Source organism: Lentinus tigrinus (assembly GCF_003813185.1).
Source record: "Lentinus tigrinus ALCF2SS1-7 unplaced genomic scaffold L226scaffold_20, whole genome shotgun sequence".
NCBI classification, from domain to species: domain Eukaryota; kingdom Fungi; phylum Basidiomycota; class Agaricomycetes; order Polyporales; family Polyporaceae; genus Lentinus; species Lentinus tigrinus.
Window position 1 is genome coordinate 135215 of NW_027137929.1, and position 19654 is coordinate 154868.

At 56.7% G+C, this 19654-nt stretch overlaps 10 protein-coding genes across 10 annotated transcripts; 3 read left to right on the forward strand and 7 right to left on the reverse strand.

The window, feature by feature from the left end:
* Positions 1–258: 258 nt before the first annotated feature.
* L226DRAFT_614476 (uncharacterized protein) lies at positions 259–1574 on the forward strand (the record flags this gene model as incomplete). The annotated part of the gene is made up of 5 exons (XM_067686651.1): positions 259–607; positions 660–772; positions 828–1028; positions 1088–1252; positions 1314–1574. 5 exons carry the CDS (start codon positions 259–261, stop codon positions 1572–1574), a joined length of 1089 nt encoding a protein of 362 aa, XP_067533471.1.
* On the reverse strand, positions 1287–2911 carry L226DRAFT_614477 (NAD(P)-binding protein). The gene is made up of 4 exons (XM_067686652.1): positions 2322–2911; positions 2075–2255; positions 1897–2007; positions 1287–1836 (listed from the first exon to the last, which is right to left on the reverse strand). Exons 1-4 carry the CDS (start codon positions 2889–2891, stop codon positions 1682–1684), a joined length of 1017 nt encoding a protein of 338 aa, XP_067533472.1. The 5' UTR covers positions 2892–2911; the 3' UTR covers positions 1287–1681.
* A 171-nt stretch (positions 2912–3082) lies between these two features.
* On the reverse strand, positions 3083–4992 carry L226DRAFT_614478 (uncharacterized protein). Its single transcript, XM_067686653.1, has 8 exons — positions 4971–4992; positions 4459–4895; positions 4231–4392; positions 4045–4159; positions 3732–3969; positions 3481–3659; positions 3333–3426; positions 3083–3267 (listed from the first exon to the last, which is right to left on the reverse strand). The coding sequence occupies exons 2-8, from the start codon at positions 4640–4642 to the stop codon at positions 3178–3180; spliced, it is 1062 nt and encodes a 353-aa protein (XP_067533473.1). The 5' UTR covers positions 4643–4895; positions 4971–4992; the 3' UTR covers positions 3083–3177.
* Positions 4993–5672: 680 nt separating this feature from the next.
* On the forward strand, positions 5673–7964 carry L226DRAFT_546731 (cytochrome P450; the record flags this gene model as incomplete). The annotated part of the gene is made up of 10 exons (XM_067682442.1): positions 5673–5877; positions 5961–6285; positions 6352–6503; positions 6565–6680; positions 6737–6845; positions 6982–7161; positions 7236–7317; positions 7399–7511; positions 7673–7802; positions 7880–7964. 10 exons carry the CDS (start codon positions 5673–5675, stop codon positions 7962–7964), a joined length of 1497 nt encoding a protein of 498 aa, XP_067533474.1.
* L226DRAFT_489595 (uncharacterized protein) lies at positions 7895–8897 on the reverse strand. Its single transcript, XM_067677281.1, has one exon. The coding sequence runs from the start codon at positions 8826–8828 to the stop codon at positions 8064–8066; it is 765 nt and encodes a 254-aa protein (XP_067533475.1). The 5' UTR covers positions 8829–8897; the 3' UTR covers positions 7895–8063.
* Positions 8898–9005: 108 nt separating this feature from the next.
* On the reverse strand, positions 9006–10323 carry L226DRAFT_536753 (short-chain dehydrogenase). Its single transcript, XM_067681179.1, has 4 exons — positions 9723–10323; positions 9471–9651; positions 9302–9415; positions 9006–9234 (listed from the first exon to the last, which is right to left on the reverse strand). The coding sequence occupies exons 1-4, from the start codon at positions 10278–10280 to the stop codon at positions 9098–9100; spliced, it is 990 nt and encodes a 329-aa protein (XP_067533476.1). The 5' UTR covers positions 10281–10323; the 3' UTR covers positions 9006–9097.
* Positions 10324–10758: 435 nt separating this feature from the next.
* L226DRAFT_536754 (HET-domain-containing protein) lies at positions 10759–13420 on the forward strand. Its single transcript, XM_067681180.1, has 5 exons — positions 10759–10834; positions 10893–12416; positions 12473–13073; positions 13142–13187; positions 13252–13420. The coding sequence occupies exons 2-3, from the start codon at positions 10895–10897 to the stop codon at positions 13048–13050; spliced, it is 2100 nt and encodes a 699-aa protein (XP_067533477.1). The 5' UTR covers positions 10759–10834; positions 10893–10894; the 3' UTR covers positions 13051–13073; positions 13142–13187; positions 13252–13420.
* On the reverse strand, positions 13078–14699 carry L226DRAFT_614483 (uncharacterized protein). The gene is made up of 6 exons (XM_067686654.1): positions 14422–14699; positions 13864–14364; positions 13706–13801; positions 13542–13654; positions 13384–13484; positions 13078–13322 (listed from the first exon to the last, which is right to left on the reverse strand). Exons 1-6 carry the CDS (start codon positions 14504–14506, stop codon positions 13307–13309), a joined length of 912 nt encoding a protein of 303 aa, XP_067533478.1. The 5' UTR covers positions 14507–14699; the 3' UTR covers positions 13078–13306.
* A 1144-nt stretch (positions 14700–15843) lies between these two features.
* On the reverse strand, positions 15844–17537 carry L226DRAFT_536755 (uncharacterized protein). Its single transcript, XM_067681181.1, has 6 exons — positions 17394–17537; positions 16832–17323; positions 16663–16758; positions 16279–16391; positions 16108–16208; positions 15844–16048 (listed from the first exon to the last, which is right to left on the reverse strand). Exons 1-6 carry the CDS (start codon positions 17458–17460, stop codon positions 16033–16035), a joined length of 885 nt encoding a protein of 294 aa, XP_067533479.1. The 5' UTR covers positions 17461–17537; the 3' UTR covers positions 15844–16032.
* Positions 17538–18470: 933 nt separating this feature from the next.
* L226DRAFT_536757 (uncharacterized protein) lies at positions 18471–19604 on the reverse strand. The gene is made up of 6 exons (XM_067681182.1): positions 19342–19604; positions 19104–19274; positions 18955–19050; positions 18775–18887; positions 18598–18698; positions 18471–18531 (listed from the first exon to the last, which is right to left on the reverse strand). The coding sequence occupies exons 1-6, from the start codon at positions 19406–19408 to the stop codon at positions 18516–18518; spliced, it is 564 nt and encodes a 187-aa protein (XP_067533480.1). The 5' UTR covers positions 19409–19604; the 3' UTR covers positions 18471–18515.
* Positions 19605–19654: the final 50 nt, after the last annotated feature.

Here is a 19654-nt window from a genome sequence, read left to right on the forward strand (position 1 = left end):
ACTGTTTAGTTGTGGTGTGTACCGTCCAGCTGGCACGGGTGGCAAATGGCATATCGTCTTGTTCATCCCGGCCATACTTCGCCCTTCATTGTTGCGACTCCTATCTACTGACGTCATCTCAACTTTCCAGGCTTCAAATATTCTTTCGATTTCAAACCATCCCGGACTTGCGTCATCCCGTTCAACCCCTAGTAGGGTGGACAAGTGGTTCGTCGCCGCCCTAACTTCACTCCTCTTTTCGCCTTGTTACTCACCACCATGGATCCGAGTCCTTGGGTGTCTTTCGCTTGCCCTCTCCCTGAAGAGCTGAATGCACGGACTCACCTCTGTGACAAGTTTCCCGACCTTCGCCACCGGGATGATTTCTTAGAGGAGCCCATGGGCCTGTATTCGAAAGTTCTACAGTCCGAGACAGCAGCGAAGGATCGCAAATCAGACCTGATACGATCCCGACTCGTTGGCTATTTCATCCTCTACGCACCTACCCTCCAAGCACTCGAGGCCACCGTCAATGAGCTGCGCTCTCTCCAGCATGACGCGTCCAAGCCGTTCAACAGCGCCTGCTATCAGCTCGGCGACGAACTACTGGAGAAATTCGTGCGCCCTTGTGAGTCTTACGCCTCCTCCTTACTCCTGAGTTTCGTTGACGCCCTCCTTAGTCAGAGACAGACGTTGTTCGGAGTGCGTTTGCCATTATGAGGACACGACGAACCTCAGTGTGGCAAAAGCAGTCGAGCGTGCCCCACAGCACGCCGTCATTGCTCGCCTCACCGTGCGTACACCCCTTCTGCCTGCACGTACTCATCAGGTGCTGATACTGGGTACAGGCGTTACTCAGGGATTGCTTCCGCTGCGAGGTGACCGGTGCCTTTGACCGCGACAGCGTCTTGGGCAACCCCAGAGTCCGGACGTATTATGATAATGAATGTCCCAATGAACTATTGTGGTCGACGAATGCTCATCACATCATTCCCGACTTCGACTGCTTACATCCAGGATTGCAGGGCAGAATAGACGAGACTACCGAGGTAAGTCGCGCTTCTATGAGGACATTCAAGACACTCATTTCCCCGCGTCTGTCCTGCAGTACAGCGAAGCTCAGTGGAAGTTCTGGGAGAGATTCGGCCACCCGGAGCTTCGTGCAGAGCTCGCTGGGAAGATTCATCGCCTCGAGAACATCATCACGTTGAGATCTGACATCTGTGAGATGGCGGACGACCTCCGATTGTGTCTCAAGCCAGTCCACGGAAAGGTCGGTGCCCGTTGTGCACAATGTTCTGATTGACGTGCATTGACCAGTAAGTAGGCCGCAGAATCGTACCTACGACATCGTCATATTTGGGCCCAATCCTGAGTTCTACATGCGTGTATACGACTGTCCCGCACAAAAAATCCATGTGATCAACACTTCCGCGGATATTCCCATCCCGAACATGAAGTATCTCGATATCTCAGCTACGTGCTGCTTCATTGCGAACCTGTCTGGCGCTATCGAGTACAAGGATAAGTCCCGGATTATCAGTCACCGTATCGTGATGGACGATCCATCACGACTCAGTCCAGGTCACGCGTAGTTCCCGTCCTGTACGCTTTCTCGTCCTTGTAATATCATCGCTTGCCACCAGCTCTCGTTGACCTGTTGATCTCGTCCGGTGCGTACTGTCAAGGCAGAAGGAACAGTTCAATACCGTTTCCCCGGCCCGTAGTCGAACTTCTCTCGGACCAATTCCTCGCTCAACGTCCACAGCTTGGCTACGCTCGCCTTATCGACAGCATAGGGCTTCAGATCGTCGTCCGGCGCCCGCTGGCAGTCTTGCAAATATGCGCTGTTGTGCTCTGGTCGATACACGGTAAGGTAAGTCTTCGTGTGCGAGACAAATAAGTCAGGTCACTTACTGCCAAGCTCGGGATCGAACGCCGCGACGACATGCGTCGCCGTACCTGCACCCAGACTCTTCAACCTGAAGTCGTCGTACCCTTTGTTCCCGAGCTCCTTGTCTAGTGCCTCTGCAGACGGGCAAATCCAAATTCATCGCGGTCAGCCGCGCGCTCGAGCACCCACTCAAGTACTTACGCAGGGATGCTAGGTCGCCGTCGGACATGTACCGTCCAAGGTTCGTCGCGATGGCCCCCGGATGGAGGGAGAACGCCTTCAAACCTCGCAATCCAAGCTTTTCTGCCAAGGCGACACTGAAGAGGATGTTCGCAGTCTTGGACTGGCCGTATGCCCGCCACTTGTGGTACGTCTTCCCGTCCTATGTAGATGCATCGTCACGATCAGCTAAACAACACAACACAGCACGTCCTCTCCACATCCGCACCTGGAAGCCCAGATCGTCCCACCGGATATCGCTCAACCGATGCCCGTCGCTGCTCACATTGACGACGCGCGGGCCCCCCTTCGCCTCGGAGGCGAGCAGCTTCGGCACGAGCAACATCGTGAACAAGAAATGCCCGACGTAGTTCGTCCCCAAGTGCATCTCCAGCCCGTCCGCCGTCGTCCCGTACGCGCACGCCATCACGCCCGCGTTGTTCACCAGCACGTCGATGCTCCGGACCTCCGGCCACGCGAGCACCTCCGCTGCCGCCCTGCGCACCTGCGCCTGCGAGCTCAGGTCGAGCTCGAGCGTGCGCGTCGCAACGCCGGGCCCGTGGGCGGCGGAGATGTCGTGCGCCACTGAGGCGAGGTTGGAGGCGCTCCGGCCGGCGAGGATGAGCAGTTTCGGGTTGTGCGCGGCGGTGACTTTGGCGAAATGTGCGCCGAGGCCGCCCGGGGTTACTCCAGTGATGAGGATAGTCTTCCCGGCGATCGAGGAGGCGAGGCTTGCTGCGACTTCCTCGGCCGTCGTCGCCTCATCAAAATGTGGGTTGGATGTGATACAGGCGGACATTTTTGCAAAACCGATGCAGAAGGGTCAAAAGGATGATCACCAACCCTCATTTATATACTTCAAGTTCAGTAAAGCGACGTCGGGATCGGGCGGTCGCTGATCGATATTCTTGACACGTCGGACAAATACTTATATGACTCACCTAGCCTTCGCGCTGTTCGTGGACACTGTGGGAAGGAACGGCTTAGAGCGGACCAGGACTCAGCAATATTTGCAAAAGCACGTATCCAATAGAGAGCGCATGTAGTACATACGGTTCAGCTGACTGACGCTCATATCCATACACCTACAGTCGTGCGCTCAAGGGCTTTCCAATGAACTCGTTCAGTAGACGCGCCATCTCGGCTGCAAGTTCATCCGGCATCTGTACAGGAAGCTACATCCCTCATGATTGTCAGTATCACCCCTGAGTCGTGGGCTGTACAAGAAAATGGGACGCACGTAGTGGCCGGCGCCCTTTATGACGCTGATAGAGGCCAGGGACTCGCGATACTGCTCGTTGTTTGCGTACGACTGACGGTACAGCTCGGGCGTCCTAAGAGACGGCTCAGTCACGCTGAGAAGACATACAGACGACTCGGATGCGCACCAGATGTCTTCTGTCTCGCCGCGGATGATATGCGTCGGGAGGATATGGAAGATCTTGCGCAAGTATCTAAAGGCCTCGAGGTGAGTGCCGTCGTCCAGGAAGGACGCGGTCTCTTGCTCGACAGTGGTCTTCGTCGTGATGCGCCCGGGGTTCGAGGCGTCCGTGCGGAAGTACGTCTCCTGTTGGAATTCGGTGAGCCATACCACTGAGGTCAATCTCATACCGCTCGCGAAGCTGTGGGATAGACGCACGCTCATGATCTGCCACACCTCGGGGTGATAGACCTTGCATGGGAAGCGCTTCTTGAAGTAGTCCATCGCCTCCCCCACGGATGACCAGGATGTCTTGCGGCGCGCGTTGGAGGCCGCGACAGTCTTGTAGAGCACCTGCATGGGCTCCCATGCGTGTTCGCGATCGAAGAGCGGGGACTCGACGAGCATGAGGCGGGAGATGGGGAGATTCGACGTCGCTGGCTCTAAGGCTCTGAGTCTGGACACACGGAACGCCGAGGATGAATCAGCTGCTATGCAGGGTATGATCAGAGTACTTCAAAGGGACGCATACATGGAGGATCCTGCGGCGGAGTGTGCCACGGCGACCAATTGGGAGCGTTCCACGTCGGAGAGGATGTTTGAGGCGAGGAAGGTACGGATGGCAGCTGCATACTGAATTCCAGGGACTGTGTGCAATCGAGACGATGTTAGGGAGCAGAAACAGAAGGCTATCTGGGCACACGACTTGACAACGTACATATGACACTGTAGTGCTTCCGGAGAGCATCTTCGTTCAAGAGCGCTGCATCACCGTGGTTTGCACGCTCTATAACCCAAACAGAGCGGATGGTGACGCGGCTATCCGGCAGCGAAACGTGCTGGTAGAGCCGCTTGATGACTGGGATCCAGGTCTCGCTCTCTGTAGTGTGTGTGAACTGGCGTCAGTACGTGTCGGTACGGCAAGAAAAGAAGCGGAGCGACAGACGCAGATTCAAACCGCCGCATATCAGGAGAGAGCAGGTGGCCCGCGGGCTTGAGGCATGTTGGGGAATTCGTTCGAGAAGGGTGTAGCGCGAGGCGAGGGCGCGGAGCGGGTGGTCATGGCTGTACTCGAATTCGAATGTGGCGCATGACAGAGGGTGCAACTTCGCCTCAGGAGACAATGGCATGGTAGACTGTATGATGGCCTGTTCGCTCAGTATCCTTCTCTGGTGGTATTACTATGCTGGCGACTTGAAAGACCGGAGAGGCGGCAAGGGGTGAGGTCCGGATGTGCGCTTTCCTTGAATGCTTAAATGATGACAGGGACGGATTCCCTGACGGGGCCCTGACTGAACCGCATGTTATTGGCGCATGGAGAAGACATGGGCGGCGGCTGGAAGCTCTCGACTGGCCGCCCATAGATGATGGAAGACTCGGACTCTGTGGGCGCACAGATGGGTCAATCGAGTGTACTCGGGTACTCGTCAAAAGACATTTATAAGGGAGTATGCGCACCATAGTGTACACTCATTCCTTGAATCCCCCAACTGGCAAGAGATGTGGTCGGTCTGTCCAATTGAACCAGCGCTAAGGTATATGGTGTACAAACAAAGACAAAGCGACGGCAATGCGCGGAATGTAAGTAGTCTGATTCCTGAACCACTCCTTGAAGGCATCCCAGGTCCGTCGCTTCCGAACATAGCGCACAGGACGGCTCAGAATAGTACTCATTCGAGCCTATCAGTGAGGGATTTCCAATCCTCTGCATTCTGTATTCCTGACGCGTCTGACCTACCAGTGAGCGCCTCGGACTGCGTTTTAGACTATCCCCAGTAAGAGTCAGCACCGACGATGGCCTCCTCGAACTATATATGCAACTGTACTGCACGTCAAGGCAAGCCGCAAGAAGAACCCACAGGGAAATCACGCAAACTGGATGTCAGGTGAACATACGCTTAGCATGCAGTGCCGCCTACAGACATCCACACCGGGCAGTCTCTGAGTTCTCCCCGCGGACTCCAGGTACTTCGACGAAGATACCGCCGGGCGCGCAGTCCGATGACGCCGCCCATGCTTCTCGCTGCCCATGGGCTGCTTCGTGCCCTGAGCATACCCGTGAGCCCCGAATTTCCAGCCCCTCCGGCCAACTGAAACCGAGTATTTGAGCGGCGTAGCCTTTACTGAGCACACCTTTCCCTCTGTATCCCTCCCTCTGCCATGGATGGGACCAGTACCGTCTCCGCTGCCGCTGTAGCAGTCGCCATCGCCTTCACCTCCTACCTGGTATACCGCTCAATCTCTGTATCTCGCTCGCCGGCTCCTCTTCCTCCAGGCCCGAAGCCGCTTCCGCTCGTCGGAAACGTCTTGGATCTTCCCCAGTCCCAGCCATGGGAGACCTTTTCCAAATGGGGAGATACTTACGGTACGTACTGCCCTGGGACATGACGCCGTCTAGCTCAGTGGAGCCATAATACATACTAATCCGGCCCTTCTGCTATGTTGTAGGCGGCATGACCTTCATCAATGCACTGGGACAAGGCATTGTCGTCCTGAACGATCCCAAGTACGCGATAGAGATGCTCGACAAGAAGGGATTGCTCTACAGCGATCGCCCGAAGCTGGTCATGGGCGGCCAACTGGTCGGCTGGGATGAGGGCCCTGCCCTAATTCCCTTCTGTGACCGGTGGGCCGAATACCGCCGTTTGTTCACTCACTTCATGGGCACAAAGGCCAAGATCGAGGAGTTCGATCACGTACTGTACGAGGAGACCAATGTCTTCCTGAAGAATCTCCTTGCGGATCCACGCAACTGGGTCGAGCACGCGCGCCGGTACGTTCTACACGCAGCGGCAATGAAACGACGCCAGTCACTCATGGCGTATGCTATACCTCTCAGACTCGCCGGAGGATTAGTGCTCCAGCTGGCTTACGGCTATAGAGCCTCTGACCCTGGTGGCAAGGAACTCGTAAAGGTCGTCGACGATGCGATGGACGGCTTCTCCGAGATGACCAAACCCAATGCTTTCTTGGTTGACGTCTTTCCCATTCGTGAGTCGCTTCTACACTACCTCTGGCTCTTTGACTAATTGCATCGACAACATCCCCGCAGTGAGGTACGTACCGGCGTGGTTCCCTGGTGCCGGGTGGAAGCACAAAGCAAAGCTGTACCGCGAATACCTGGAGGAGATGCTGCTGGCGCCATTCGAACTAGTCAAGCAGCAGATGGTGCGCCCGAGTCGACGTTTTAGAAGTTCTATGGGGATATTGACACAATGCTGAAGGCCGCAGGCGTTGCGCGACCATCATTCACTCAGAGCCATCTCGACAACCAGAGCCACACGCCAGACAAAGAGCGACTCATCCAATGGGCTGCTGCGGGTATCTATAGCGGTATGCATACCTTACCAGTCTCTATCTCTCGTTACTGAGGGCAAGACATCCGCAGGAGGCGCCGACACCGTCAGTACCTTGTGTTATCTCTTTGCAACCTGACTTGACCAACAGACATCTCAACAGACCGTGGCAGGTATAGAGGCCTTCTTCCTCGGCATCACTATCCACACGGAAGAGCAGAAAGCCGCACAAGCTGAGATAGACGCCGTCATAGGACGAGAGCGGCTCCCTACGTTCGCTGACCGCGAGCGATTGCCGTACTGCGAGGCTCTCTGCCTGGAGATCATGCGTCGTTATACATTCGGACCACTCGGTAAGCTGTTCCTGTCAATCAGTCATAATCTGTGTGTCTTGTCTCAGAGGAGCTCACGCTGCCTTGCCCTACAGGACTGGCTCATGTTTCGCGTGAGGACGACGTACACGACGGCTATTTCATCCCCAAGGGCACGATCGTCATTCCGAACAACTGGTACGCCCCAGCTCATCCCCCCCTCGGCGTATCCGCTATCCTTATTCTGACATATGACCCACCATCCACCCTCTCGCACAGGCGGTTCTTCCGGAATCCCGACACATATTCTGACCCCGAGACATTCCGTCCCGGACGGTTCATCGGCTCAGAGAAGCAGTTCGACCCGCGCAAGTACCTCTTCGGTTATGGGCGTCGGTACGAGTCTTCTCTCTCTCATCCGAGTCATGTCGCTATCACTCACTGTCTGCCTTGTTTTCGCATCCTCGCCATGCCCGACTACCAGGATCTGTCCAGGCAAGTCGGAAATATGCTCCCTTGAAGGAGACACGCTAACCACGATCACACCCAATAGGGATACATCTCGCAGACGCATCGCTGTGGCTTGCGTCTGTTTCGGTCCTCGCGGCGTTCGATGTCGCACCTCCTGTCAAGGACGGCAAACCCGTCATCCCCTCGGGCAAGTTCCTGGATGGCGGTATCAGGTTCGTCTTCGCGGCCTCTCTCAACTTGCTTCGGCTCACAATGGATGTCGATCTAAATAAAACCTTCATTTACATAGCCATCCTGAGCCATTCGAGTGCGTGATCAAGCCGCGGAGTGCTGCAGCAGAGGCGCTCGTGCGTGCTCTCCCAGCCAGTCTCTAGGCTCAGGATTGTTGTAGCTGCATGTTAGTACTGTATGATATAAATGAATGAGTTCGAACATGGTCAGACCGTACAGACTACCAGTGCACCATGTCACTTCTAATCTACACTCTTACGGCTTGCTTCTTTCGCGCGCCGCCGAACCTCTTCAGCCCGCTCATCCAACAACCACATCGCATAAGCCCTATGCAACCTCTTCGTCCACTCCGGGATCGTCTTCTGCGCCCCGCCCTCTTCCGCTACGACCTCATAGTCATGCGCCGCAGAGAAGCCCACCTCCACCATCCCCTCCGCGTCCACCTCTCCCACGGGGAGCTCATGCCGGCCGCCGGACATGAGGCGCCACGGGTATCCCCACGCCGCGATCCGCCTGAAGAACGCGACAGGCTCGTCGGCCATCTTCCAGCCCATCAGCAACGGTGCGCCGGGGCCCGCGGGAGGGCGGCGGACCTCGAACAGGCCGTTGAGCAGCTTCTGGCCCGTGGAGAAACCGTGCTCTCCGCAGTCGCCCGGAGAGCGCGAGGAGGCGACTGCCTGCCCTTCTGCCCTCAGTAGGGAGCTTTCGAAGAACGTGCGGGCCCACGCTTCCTCGATGCTGTGCACGTCCGAGGCTCCGTGCGGAGAGTCAGGTGCCAGCAGGCCGGCTGCGGGGACGCGGGTAGAGTATATGTCGACGTATGGAGTTTGCTGAGTCGCTGGGTTGGACGGGGCTCGGAGGGCGTCCGTGGAGAATGCCTCGGGGCGGCGGGGAGGATATTTGGCCTCGAGCCGGGTGATGGTGTGGTGTGCGTAAGCTGCCGGAGGCACGATGATGACCACTGCTCCTATAAGTACGCGACGAGAGAAGAACCTGAGAGAAGACATGCTGTCAGAGCTCCCGGTCTCAGGTATCAAAGCATAAGTAAGTACTGGTGAAACAGGGCCCGATTGTGCCTTCCTCCGACAGTGACCGCAGGGTACAGCCTCCACCGGGCCGCCACTGCCGACCTACATATGATCCATTTCATACGCACATCGAGCTGATGCAGCCACAGAATTCTTGCGGTCTACTCTTCTCCGTCGAGGACATCACCAAACCGACTCTTCAATCTCTTTTCGAGACGTATCGTACACTTCAATACCAACTTCTGCGTTCAGTAACTGAAACTCTGTCCGACGATCTTTTCGCTTAAGCTCCACAACCTCTTTGCGCTGGCCTTGTCGACAGCATACGGCTCTACTTCCTCACTGGGCGCAAGTTGGCAGTCCTGCAGGTATACGCCATTATGTTCTAGAAAAGCGCAATTTGAGCATGAGCCACAATGGCGCAATGCATGGATAGAGACTCGGACGCTTACCGTCAAGCTTAGGGTCAAACGCGGCGACGACATGAGTCGCGGTGCCCTGACTGAAGTTCTTGGTTTTGAGCTCTTCCGAGCCTTGCTTGTGGCCCAGCTCCTGGTCAAGAGCCTCTGCGTTTTGAGTCAGTATCATGTTAGAGAACGTAGATCTAGCATAGAAACTCACTCAAACCGGCCCAGTCCTTGTCAGAGGTGAACCGACTGAGGTTGGTCCAAATGGCACCCGGGTGAATAGAGAAGGTTCTGAAGCCCTTGGATCCCAACCTGTGCGCCAGTTCGACAGAGAAGAGCATGAGGGCAGTCTTGGACTGGCCATACGCGCGCCACATGTTGTAAACCTTTCCATCCTGGACGTGTAGTCCGCAATGCGGTTCAGCAGACATGGTGGTGAGTTCAAGCCGCCACGCAAGCCACGCACCTGAAAGTTGAGGTCGTCCCAGCGGATATCGCTCAAGCGGTGTCCATCACTGCTGACATTGACGACACGAGGACTTGACTTGGATTCGAGCAGCTTCGGCATGATGAGATTCGTGAACAGGAAGTGCCCGATGTAGTTCGTGCCGAAGTGGATCTCGAGCCCGTCGGCGGTCTTCTGATAAGTCGGGGACATGACACCTGCGTTGTTGACGAGGACATCAATAGCTTCCGGCCACGAGAGCACCTCCGCCGCGGCCTTGCGGATCTCCGCCTGAGAGCTGAGGTCGATCTCGAGCGTGCGGATCGCGACGCCCGGGTGGGCAGTCTCGAGCTCCTGAGCGAATTCAGCGAGCTTTGGGCCACTGCGATCGGCGAGGATGAGGAGTTTTGGATGGTGCGCGGATATGACGTTGACGAAGTGTGCGCCGAGGCCGCCAGGGAGTACACCTGTGACGAGGATAGTCTTCCCGGCGATGGAGGAGGAGAGGGCGGAGGCTACTTCCTCAGCGGTGGTGGAAGCATTCCAGCCTGGATTGGAGGTGATACTAGTCGCGGACATGTTGGCTTTTGCAGTGACGGATCAGTGCACGGTCGGGTGTGTATCGTTCTCCTTATATACTTACAGCTTATGCTTGCTGCATACAGCAATGCGGAACGTGCGAAAGGTGACGTAGCCAACATACCGAATTGTCCCAATTCCGATCGGCAGCTTCAATCCTCTCGAGCTCAGTGCCCTGCAAACAGAAGTGAGCATGTAGCAACTTCGCCACGTTGAACGATTCCGGGCTCCTACTGAGCTGTCAACTTCTTCAAGTTATACGTACCCCAACATGCCATCCTGTAAATTGCAGGCATACTTCATCCTATTATTCAATTCGTTTAGGCCGATCGGAGAGGAGAACAGACAAAATGGAGACTCCTTGAAATCCAGAGCGCTCGACACTCGGCGCGGTTGTGGGTCGGGCCGTGGGAACATGCCTCGTGACGCAGGTAACCATCTCATCGTCAATCTACAGTACTACGTATGTTCCATACACTGCAGTTCAACTACGCCCAGAAACACGACTGGTGGATGCTTGAATTTCACTGTACGTTTTGGCCGACATCGGACTAGTACGTGCTTGTTTGCTGGATGGGTTGAAGTCAGATCCTCTGATTCTCTGCGTTCTAGGGATGTGGCTACTGCACACTACGTCTGGCGAGTTGAAATGGTTTGCTAAACGACCAGCAGAAGGTTACCTCATATTGTCCCATGTGTGGACGACGGAGGAGCAAACATTCCAAGACGTTCAAGCATTGAAGGCGGCTGGTGGTCTCTCTGTCGCCTCCTCAAAGATACGCGATTGCTGCGCCTTCGCTCGGCGAAGAGGCTACAACTGGGCATGGATCGACACATGCTGCATTGACAAGACCAGCAGCGCCGAGCTCTCCGAGGCCATCAACTCGATGTTCGCTTGGTATCGCCACGCGGACGAATGCATCGCCTTTCTCCAGGACGTCGACGAGACCGAGGATCCGTACGCTGAGGACTCTCAGTTCCGCCAGAGCAGATGGTACACGAGGGGTTGGACGCTGCAGGAGCTCATAGCCCCGCGTCGCTTGGTTTTCGTCTCGAAGAACTGGCGCGTCATCGGAACGAAGGGGAGCCTGGCGGGCCTGGTCGAGGAGATCACGAATGTCGACTTCGACGTCCTTACCTTCAGGCGGACTCATGCACGCGTCAGCGTCGCCCGGCGTATGTCGTGGGCGGCGAACCGCCAGACGACCCGCGAAGAAGATCGCGCATACTCTCTCCTCGGTATCTTCGGCGTCAGCATAGCCACTGTATATGGGGAGGGCGACAACGCCTTCATTCGACTGCAGGAGGAGATCATGAAGCACATCCCTGATCAGAGCATCTTCGCATGGGGACCGCCGATGCTCCGCGATATCAGCGCCTTCTCACGGACAGTGTCATCTCCGGGCAAACGGCACCTACGAGCCCTGCTCAGCATCTCCCCGGACTCGTTCGCCAACTCTGCTGAAGTTGTGCCCGTCCCGCCCGAGATGGTGTCGAAGCGGCTAGGAATCAAGGTCCCGCCTCTCCACTTCACCCTCACGAGCTACGGAATGCACGCTTTGGTCCCGATGATGAAGGCTCCCGGGAGCCCGTCCGACAAGCCCGTGTGGCTGGCTGTTCTCGCCTGCGCGGACGGCACTGGGAATCTTGTCGCGCTGATCCTGCAGCCACAGTCGGAAGAGGCGGAAGACCGCTTCTTCGTCGGGGTCTCCGTCTTCGTCGCCCAGCAGCTCCACACAGGCGCGCTTCACTGCGACGACTACCGCTCCGTCTCGCTTGATCTCGCGCCTGGGAGGACGTTCCCGTGGAGCTCCTCTGTGGCGAAGATGCGCGAGGTGCACATACCCCACCGTCTAGACACGTTCAATTTTGACTATGCACACGAGGGGAAGAGGCCCGCGAGGGACAAGAGGCGGTGGTCGGACATCATCGTGGCTCCGTGCGAGGTCGTCATTCCTGCTTGGCATGTGCACAAGCTGTCGAGGGAAAGCGGGTTTGCGTTGAAAGCGCCCAATCCTGGGGATTCGTCGCTGTTCTTTGAAGATGGGTGTTATGAGCCCCAGGAGATACAGCTTGCCAATGCGACGACTGAAGATATCCTCGTTGTAAGGCTCGCTCCCTGCTCGACGGATGCTGGTGAGTGCGGATATGGAATGAAACTCCGTGCGCGTACTCAACGCATCTACTTACAGCGTTTCAGTACCTCCATGCTTCGGTCTTTCTCCAGGACCCCAACGTACGAGATGTTGTCGCACTTGCTCAGTCGAACTCGGACGATACAGGCTGTGCATCCGAACACGTGTCAAGGTGGGAACAGTACACAAAACGCTTCGACCTCGGCCGGTGGAAAGTCACACTCGTGTTCGAGACCCTCAACTCGCAGTTCAGCGGGCTCGTCAACCCCGAACACAACGGACGTGCTCTGCACTCCCTCCGCCTGGATATCGCCCCTAGCGCTCCCCCCGCATCTCCCATGGCGGACTCAGAGAAGACGATCGGTGCGCATGATCAACTCGCATCGAGGCCGTCAACAGCGGCCTCCTCTTCCTTCAGGGATGAATTCGGCAAAGCGAGCCGCAGTCAGCTCCCGAAGACGATCGAGGGTACTGGAGGATGGAAATACTGGGACGGACGAATGGGCCATCGCCCGCCGGCACATACAGATGCTGTCACCGCCACTCCTACCACCACAAGGCGCAAGTTCTCGGCTACTACAGCTTTCCGTCGCTCTGTGCAGGATCTCGTCTGGGGACCATCGTCGTCGTCCTAGACGATGCTCGGACTGGCAGAGAGGTATGCGGCTTCTGCCGGGTCTCAAGGTCGGACAAAACCTGACAAAATGTACATTATCCTTCGTACAGGACACGAGAAGGCCACAACCGAGATGAGCAGTAGTCGATCTGGATGGTAAGAGACGTATCACTCAATCAGTCTGCAACATCAGGCTGATACATAGCATCGCTATTCTCAGGATCACATTGTCTGTACACTGTCCCTGTTTCAGTTGCCCTCTACTCGATCCGTTCTTAGGAATGAGCCACCCTATGATACGCAAACGTGAGCTGTAGGACACCATGACTTGCCGAATACAGAGAAAACGCACCCGACTTCCCAGGTCCCATCACTCGGGAGACAGAGGCCTTCGGACATCACAGGCTGGGTGGGCGGCAAACACGCGCTCGCCGCCGCAGACGCGACTTGGGCCTGAAAGTAGCAAATACCTGAGTACAAAAGAGCTCTGAAGCATGGGGAGCGACGCACCAGCGAGAGCCAACAGTAGGTGAGCGGCTCCGGGCTGACGTTCTCGAAGAAGAACCTGCAAGTCCCGAACGTGATCGTCTGGACGTGGTTGGACTCGACTGTGAATTCCGGGGCTGAAAGCAAGGTGAGTGTTTGGAACTTGCCCTCGACAAGGCGCAACTTACCAATCTGGCCATTGAGGATCGTGATCGAGTTGACAAGCTGCTGGCAGTCGTCCGTGGTAGGCGGAAGCTGGCCAAGCTCTCCGCAAACGGTCGTACCTGCCAGACCACGCGTGAGTCCCTCCCCTCTAGTACGGCGCGAGCCCTTGCATTCTACTCACAGATCTCCCCGCAGACGTCTTTGGCAGTCGAGGTTGGGCTTGCAGCTGTCACCGTCTCGGTGATCGTCGCAGTGGCAGATTCCGTCTCTGTCTCGATGATCGTCGTCGCACTTGTCGCAGTGGACACCTCCGTCACAGTCGCCGATTCCGTCGCGGTGGTCGTAGAGAGGCTCACGGAGACCGACGTCACGGTCTTTGTAGCCGTCGTTGCCTTCGTCACCGTCTTCGTCGTGGTCTTCTTTGGCGGGTTGGGCTTGACCGGCGGGCAGTCGGGGAAGAGCCACCAGAAGAGACCCTCGAGCCAGGCCAGCAGGGGATCCTGGGCTTTGTGCGCAGACACGAACGGCGTGGTCGACGTTGTCGCGCAGGAGAATTTGGTGAGTTCTAGAGTTGCATTGCCTACTGCGATGGAGGACGTCGAGACCAGCGTTGGGGACGATCCCGGGCAGATGCTGTCCTGGTCCGTGCCTGTTCCGTTGCCAGCGGCAAGCTGTCTCCGGACTGCGTAGGCCAGTCAGCGCGATCTCCGTGTGGAAATTTGGAGATGTTATAACGCACCATTATACGCGGGCGTCGCAAGCCCAGTCACGCTGCTCAGGGCAGCGGCGAGGACGACGAGCAGGACGGAGAACGCCTTCGTCATGTTTGGTCACTGCCTGGGTAGAGTCTGTCTGAGCGACGGAGAAGAGTGGAGCAGCGCGCAAGGGGTCTTCCGGCGTGTTCGCTGGGGATTGATGGTGAATCCTTGCACGGTACTTATAGGTGCCAGACAGCTCTTTGTCAGTCTGCCGAGACTGTTACGCGCCCAGTGTCTTCATGAGACACATGAGAGATCGTGGTTGTTGCCTGATTGGCATGTCGGCCTTCTCAGCCAGGGGCAAGGAGATGGATGGGCTTCTGCGATTGTGCGGAGTAAACGGGGTTCAGTCTCCGCTCACAGCTTGCGGGTGTCGGGCAACGTGCACTCGGTATTTCGGATTCTTCAGAGGGAAAGCAATCCGGATTCATCGAGCCCGCGGAGTAGCGGTGCCCTGTATGCTCGCTGCCGAGGAACGTAATGTCGATTTTCATTGGACAGGGAAGTCCCGACCGCCTCACATGGGAGGCATAAGCTCTCGGTGGCTGAGGTTCGTTGTATCGCATTAGGTTATTGGAAGGGCGATGCACATGACGCGGCCAGTCTAACTCCCAGCATCAGAGACGCGCAGGGAAAACGGCAGCAGAAAGCGTACGATCTCCTCTTACTGTGACTCTAGACTGAGACCTGAATGCTACGTGGCAGCCTAGCACCGCCTAGGTGTGGGAGTGAACTTGAGCATCGACGTTAGAACGATGTCCTATGAGACACGGGAGACGTGCAGAACTGATCGAGAGAACGGCCCTCCGGGACGTCCGTCCCGTTGCCCAACAGCGAAGACGCTCACTAGCCGTGACCGTGGTTTGGTGGCCTGGCCTAGATCCCCTGGTGGGATTTTTCTGCTGCGTTCTTTTCCGGCATGGAATATGCGGGAGCAGTCCAGCTCACTGCGCTGAATGGCTAGGGCAGGACAGGAATTCGCGACACGAAGGCACGATCGACAGAGCGGCGACAGAGCTGCATTCGACTGTGTCTATTGATCGGTAGCGACTCAACGGCGGCGTCAGACTCGGATGCGGACATCATGAGATTATCACCGCTTTTGGGACGGCGGTAGGAGAAGCGAACATGTCCACCGAGTTGAACGACCGGCCGGCTAGACTCTCAGGCACACAGATTCGGAATGTCGGACACGAGTAATGTCTCTGAGCGCGCTATAGGCATGTACCTGAATTACCGTTCAGAAGTTGAGCTTTGACAAGGAACCCGGACATGATGGATTGGACCAGAGCTGGACATCATACCGAAGTATCGCGGGGATCATGTCGAAGTATCGTGATGTGTTCGCCGCGAGGTGGACACGTTCACGTTCTACCACCGACATGATCAAGACAACTTCGCTAGCTCATATACTGTGGCATAAACCAGCTTACAGAAGACGTTCCTCCAGCGATATCCTCTCAATACAGCAATTATCAGCAATCTAATCACATTGACAAAGCACAACAACAATATTCGGGGACTATGTATAGACATTTCGCAGCCATCGTTCAGGAACTTGAGACCTTGAAGACAGGCAATTCCCGAGTAGCTCAGGCGTGCGCCACACTAAGAAGACAGACAGTATTGAGCGTTTTGTCAAGACTGGACAGTCAAAAAATACTCACATGACGCGCCAGTCCCCATCGGTGGCAACGCAAATGCCCTCCGAGTTGATGGGTTGGACGGGCGGCAGGCAGGCAGCAGCAGCCGCAGACCCGACTTGGGCCTAGAGCACACACACACATCGCATGTCAGCGCAACGACATGAGAATCGATGGAGAAGCATGGCCACTCACAAGCGAGAGCCAGCAGTAGGTCATGGGCTCGGGCGAGAGGTTCAGGAAGGCGAACGAGCAGGTTCCGAATGATATCGTCTGCGCGTGGCTCGGGTCGACCTCGAAGTTCGGAGCTGTCATGCAGCGGGGATTGCGGGGTGATTAGCGATTAGTGTATAGGTCGGAGATCCACAACCCGGGGTGCAGAAGGAGCGCGGGGAGAAGCAAGGAACAAGGAAAAGTTCGCCATGCGGAAGGAGAGGATAATGCGGCAATAAAGTGCGCAGCTCATATAAGTAGCAGGAGGGGAGGAAGTAGGAGGGACATCAAGGTGTCGTGCAAAGAGCGAACATAGAATAGAACGATAGATCGATCAAGAGGGATCCAGACAGGAGAAGCACTCACCAATCTGGCCATTCAGGATGGTGACTGCGTCGACGAGTACCGCGCAGTCATCGGTGGTCGGCGGAAGCACGCCGCTGTTCCCACACACGTTCGAGCCTGTGCGAGAGACGTCGGCATCAGCGTGGCCCCCACGCAAGCAGGTTCTGATGGGTCTCAGCCTGGTACGTACAGATCTCACCACAGACGTTGAGAGTGGGTGTCGAAACCGGAGCGCTCGAGGTCGAGCTCGGGGGCGGGGCGGGGTCAGAGGAAGCCACAGCCGCAGTCGAGGACGACGGAGAGGCGGGAGGGGCGACGGTGCCAGGGCCAGTTCCGAAGCTGCTCGAGGACGACGACGGAGCAGAGGGAGAGATGACGGTGCCCGGACCAGTTCCAAAACTGGACGAGGACGACGGGGCAGCGGGAGGGTCGGGGTTAGTTCCTGGCCCAGTGCCTGTACCTGTACCTGTTCCGGTACCGGTTCCAGTTCCAGTGCCAGTGCCGGTCCCAGTCCCAGTGTTAGGCCCGCTTCCAGTGTTGCCGGACGGCGGGGTTGAGAAGAAGCTGTGGAAAGGCCCGTCGCAGGAGAAGGTCCTCAGCTCCACCGTCTTGTCCCCGACGGTGACTGACGAAGTCTTGACGACTTGCGCTCCGGCGCAGGGCAGGGGCGAGGTGTCCCGAGCTGCTCAGATCGCACCCAATGAGAAATGACAAACGTCATGCATAACAGGATGCAGAAGGGCAGGACTCACGAGTGACGAGCCCATAGGTGCTCGCGGCGAGCGCAAGAGAGACGAGGGTTGCACGGATGAACTTCATGTTCGCTAGCTTCGACTGAGTCGTTAGTCGTGGCCCGGTCTGCCCCCGGACATCCACCTTATAACTACCCCGGGGGGGTTCTCGAGTACCCTCAAAGAGAGGAGCACAAGCACCGAACACAGGTCCGCCGCGTATGATGTAAGAGAGGTGACGGTAAGGGGCATGTCATGTACAGCTCGTTCGGGATTGCGTCTCGAGTTCTTTCGAGAGCCGCACATCCAGGATCGCAGGCGCACGAGGGCTTGAAACTGCGTTGGCTTGCGCGGCCGCCGGGTATACAGTACTCAGTTGTCATGTTCCGGTGTGTACGGTTCCCTGGCGCGCATAGAAGATCAGGTACTAGATGCGGGGATTGAAGTCCTGTACGATGTTGCGCACAATGGGTGAGTCCGGAGACGACAGTGCACCCGTGAGGGACACAGCCCACATGGTGTTCCGTGCCAGCCATTCAAGTTGTCGTTCCTGGAGATGCAGCGGACGTTGCTTCGCTCAAGTTGCGGGGAATCCGTGACGGATGAGAGACAGCGGATCGTGCCCAGACGCCGCCCGTGGTTCCCGAGGCGATGCGCAGAAGTGTAGCCTATTGACGTGCAACTTTGTTAGCAATCACGTCCGGTCGCAGTTTGAAGCTTGAAGGATTGGCGGTGGTACGTATACGTACTAGATGGACGACTGACAGCGCTCGTGCGTCCGAGAACCAGTCTTGGGCCTCAAAACGTCTCCGACTCGACAATGAGCTGGCAGTAGTGTGCTGCTTGCTGCGCAGAACTACAGGCAGCAGGCACGATCGTACAAAAAGGCCGCCCGTGCCTAGGCAATGCGTTGGCAGCGTGTCACGATGAGAGTTCAGGACGAGTTGTGCACAAGCGCCAGAGCACAAACGCGTTTTGAGTGCCCGATTCGGTGTTGAATCACGTCTCTTTCCTCGAGAATCGAGAATATCAATATCTACAGCACAAAGACCAATATATCGCAATCGACCATTCACTATATACAACACATATTCCCTTGTCCACCCATATGAACCCAAAGTTATTGAATCGAGCCCGGGCTGCTCAAGAATGAGCGATACTGTGCGGCGCATTCGTCAGAATAAAATAAAAACAGAATAAAAGCAAGATTCATAGCTATACTCACCCAACACGCCAGACACCTTCGGGTGCCTCGCACAAGCCCTCGGACATGACAGGCTGCACCGGCGGGAAACACGCCTTCCCAGCCGCGGCCGCGACAGCCGCCTGCGAGCACAACCGCGCATCAGCGTACGTCGTCCGGAGAACACTACTATGTACTGCAAGTGAGCGAGCCACGTACGAAATCAGTCCAGCAGAACGTCAGCGGAGCAGATGGCGAGAAGTTCTGCAGGAAGGCGCGGCAGGTCCCAAAGCTGAGCGTCGTCGCGCGGTTCGGGTTGACCGTGAACGTCGCTGTAACAGGGTAGGGTATGCGTGTCAGAACTGCGAACTGCGAGGGATGAAGGATCACAGGGCTCACAAATGGAGCTGTTGAAGATGGAGATCGCGTCGAAGATCTTGTCGCAGTCTTCGCTCGTCGGCGGGAGGGAGCCGCTCTCCGCGCACACGTTCGTGCCTGTCCTAGGTGTCAGCTCGATACACATTCTTCCTCGCGTCCCAAACACTCACAGGTAGTATCAGCACAGGCGTCGGAGGCCGCAGCGACGGGACTGGCCTTGTGGGCGGACGGGACAGCGTCGCACGAGAAGGTCGTGAGCTCGACGGTGTCGCTGCCCACGGCGACGGAGGAGGTGCTCAGGGCTTTCGCACCAGCACAAGGGACTGTGGTGTCATCACGAGCTATCAAAGGGAAACACAGACGGTGAGCGAGACACGCAGAGCTGCATACGGAACGAAGAAGACGCACGAGTGAAGACAGCGACGCCACCAGCAGCGATGGCGAGGGACACAAGGGCAGCGTAGGCGTACTTCATCTTGGTGTGACCTTGATGTTGATGATGATGATACACGGACACTGGGGAAATCAGCAGCGTTCGAGAGGGAACGCTCCCGCGCTCAGCCACCTATGTATATACCCATGGTTGGGTCATTGGAAGCAGCCGTGGGTAGACGGGCGCTGGGCAATACCAGTCCCTCGTGTCTGACATCGGAGGTTGATGCTCGATGCTCGGAAGCTCAACGACATACAACAACGTGCAAAACGCTCAGGACCAACCGCG